The sequence below is a fragment of the Prunus mume genome, linkage group LG2 (genome assembly GCF_029339155.1).
Source record: "Prunus mume cultivar Tortuosa linkage group LG2, ASM2933915v1, whole genome shotgun sequence".
Lineage (NCBI taxonomy): Eukaryota > Viridiplantae > Streptophyta > Magnoliopsida > Rosales > Rosaceae > Prunus > Prunus mume.
In genome coordinates, this window is record NC_142699.1 from 19,214,537 (window position 1) to 19,217,529 (window position 2,993).

Sequence of the window (2,993 nt, forward strand, 5' to 3'; positions counted from 1 at the left end):
ATCATAGTTATTGTCGACAAGATATCATGGATAGATGAAGTGGATGTCTACCCACTTGGAATAAGACAAAACGTATCATTGTCACAGCATATAAGTAAATATAAGTTTTAGCCAATTTTTTTTTTTTTTTCATTTTTGGAAAAAACTAATATTTTTTTCAAAAAGACAAAAAAAACTTCTCAACTTTCAAATGAAAGACATACAAATATAAAAGATTCCTTAAGAAATTCAAAAATAAATAAGAATAATTTTATTCATTTTGATTTTTTTTACAAAATTTCTCTCTCTTTTATGTTTTTCCAAAGTCTCCCCAGCATATATCTAGAAAGTATATTCAAAATATGTAGTTAAATTTGAAGCCGTCGATTCGTCGCGAAAACAAATTGGATGGAAAAAGAGAACAAGTTCTATTCATCGTATTAAATATTAATATGTAATAATTAATATGTATCAGCTTGCTGGAGTTGGTGACAGAGGTGCGTACGACACACAACTCTCCACAAATATCTAAAGTGGGTGGCTGAAGTGTACATGAAATTAACAGGTGTGAGTGTGACACACACACATATATATGGATTATTGTTGCATCATTCGGTCAATTAATCTTTTTTTTGTGTGTGTGAAGAAACGGGGCTAACGCCCAACAAAGAAATTAAACAATGACTCGAGACCTACAGATTCCAATTAGATTTTCACTTAGAAAGGACCTAATACTATCAAGAGGGTCTTAAAAAGTTGACAGACTCAACTCAAGACATGAACCCAATTCAGCTAGTTTATCGGCTACCATGTTGCACTCACGATATACATGATGAATAGAACAAACCCAGTTTTTGTTTATATAGTCCTTGCATCCCCACAACATAGTAGCAAGAGGGTGAAGGTCTTCCACATCTACTTAACTAGTTCACATCATGACCAGAAATTAATGGGATGCAGTGAAGAAGGGTGTAGAAACACAAGATCTTGCAAAGAGAAAGTGCCCATAAAAAGCAGTGAAGAAGGGTATAGAAACACGAGGATAAAAAAAAAGGGATGCAATTCTACGCGGAAGATTGAGACAAGTACACAGGGGCACGCCTTTGCCTCTCCACCACTTGCTCAAACAAGAAGGTTATGGAAATTGTGTACTTATTATTCTGTGAAACAACTAGAGACATTGAATCATTAACACAATTTCTAGTGATGAAAGCAATATTACATGTGAAAAGTACTAATTGGAGAACAGAAGTTAACCTTGCTGGCCGTTATTTTATTACACAGGAACGACACGATGTGCAAATTGCACACCTCTCAAAACGGAAGAGTCAACCAAGCAAAGCAAACAACAACAAAAGACAACTAAGTTGAAGTATTACAATTACAATTCATCATGACGATGAGGTCCAGATCCAGGGTTGCAATTTCCGTTTCGGTCGTAGAGCAGCATCGCGACACCCCGAACGAAGGGTGAATCAACACTGTTTACTTCGCGGCGTTCATTTCCGACATTGTGGAGTACAATAGTCCTATCGAAGCCTGTTTCATTGCGCTGTTGTGCCCTCTGGATCTGTTCGGAGAGATCAGACCAATGGGTTTCCAGGCTCTCCATTGCAATGCCTCGCATAAGGGGATCGTACGTTTCCCGCATGGTAGTGCGGACTAGTCCCTCAATGGCCCGGAACCTTGCAGCTTCTGACAGCATCTGAATGATGACGATAAACCCTAAGGCTTGGTTGGTTGGGGATGACGCGGAGCGCAACAGGCTGATGGCGGTATCTAGTTCATTGCGTCCCATGGGGATTTGCTCAAGCACAGGTGTATTGTCATGCGCACTTGCCCCAGCTCGGTTACGAGCACGATTACGTGGGGTATTCCGTTCTACTGCTTCTCGTGCAACCCGCGAAAGCCCGCTGTAGCTGCCGTCGAAGCCCAGATCAATCCGAGTGGTGGCCTCGCGGAATAAAGTGTGGATTGGAGGCCGATTATCACGAGCATTTTCTTGAAGAAGATAGGCTCGACCATCTGCAGCATAACCCACCACGTAAGCGTTCACCACATCGATTGCGAGCCTGATGGTATTGCCTTGAGAGTTTGTGAGATCAACAAGAAGAAAGCGCTGCGCGTCCGGCACATCTTCTCTTCGAGGCAGCACCGGTATACCGTGTGATGTGGGTCGTCCGGCTGTGAGTTGGTCTCGCAGAGCTTGTATGAAGTCGCGGTATGTCTCGGGGGTTGCATTCTTAGTGGAGAAGGATAGTATCATTTTTAAAGCAAACAGAGAAACAAACAGAAGAAATAATTGAGAGAAGAAAACTGTATGAAAAATTACTTCTCTGTGTTTTCTGAATGAATGAATACAATACACTAGTGTCATGTGTGTATCAGCTTTTATACAACAGTAGAGAGACGAATGACAGCTTGCTTGGCTAATATCTGAGCTGACTAAGTCAACCTTGCTGGAAAAGTCTCTTTGTTTTCTTTTTTCCTTTTCTAATTTTATTTCAGAATATAAAAATAAAGTGATAATTAGAAACAGCACCGAATAATTTTATTTGAGTGATCTTATCTTACCACCCAAGAATTTCTCCCGAATGAGAACTGTGGAACACAACTTGCATTGATTCTGACTCTGAGTTTCTTTTCTTTCTTTTCTTTTGGGTTTAGTTTGATTGGCTGGAATTCAAACATTTTTGACAAAAAAGAGTTTGATTGGCTGGAATTCATCGAACAATCTGAAAATAAAAACAGAACTGTCCTAGCCAACTATACAATCTTACAAAAGACGTGTTGAATTTTTTCTTCTATGGCTCCTCTCCTTTCTCCTTGCTTTTCCAAAGCGACAAAACATCATAGAACTGTATCAAAATAAATCAGAAAATGGAAAATTAATAGGTTAGATATCGAATATTGTATATTAAACCAGAACTTGCCACGAGCCTTCCTCCTCATCCATGCAAATTTGATCCCTTTTCTTGCCTTTGATCTCTTGAGGGATTCAAGTCAACCCTCTC

At 39.6% G+C, this 2,993-nt stretch overlaps 1 protein-coding gene across 1 annotated transcript; it reads right to left on the bottom strand.

Moving 5' to 3' along the window:
- Positions 1-1,217: 1,217 nt before the first annotated feature.
- On the bottom strand, positions 1,218-2,357 carry LOC107880144 (ribosome-inactivating protein bryodin II-like). The gene has a single exon (XM_016796689.2). It carries the CDS (start codon positions 2,354-2,356, stop codon positions 1,361-1,363), a length of 996 nt encoding a protein of 331 aa, XP_016652175.2. The 5' UTR covers position 2,357; the 3' UTR covers positions 1,218-1,360.
- Positions 2,358-2,993: the final 636 nt, after the last annotated feature.

Excerpts from the sequence above, each read along its gene's own strand:
- LOC107880144 (XM_016796689.2), bottom strand. The coding sequence starts at position 2,356 with ATGACACTAGTGTATTGTATTCATTCATTCAGAAAACACAGAGAAGTA.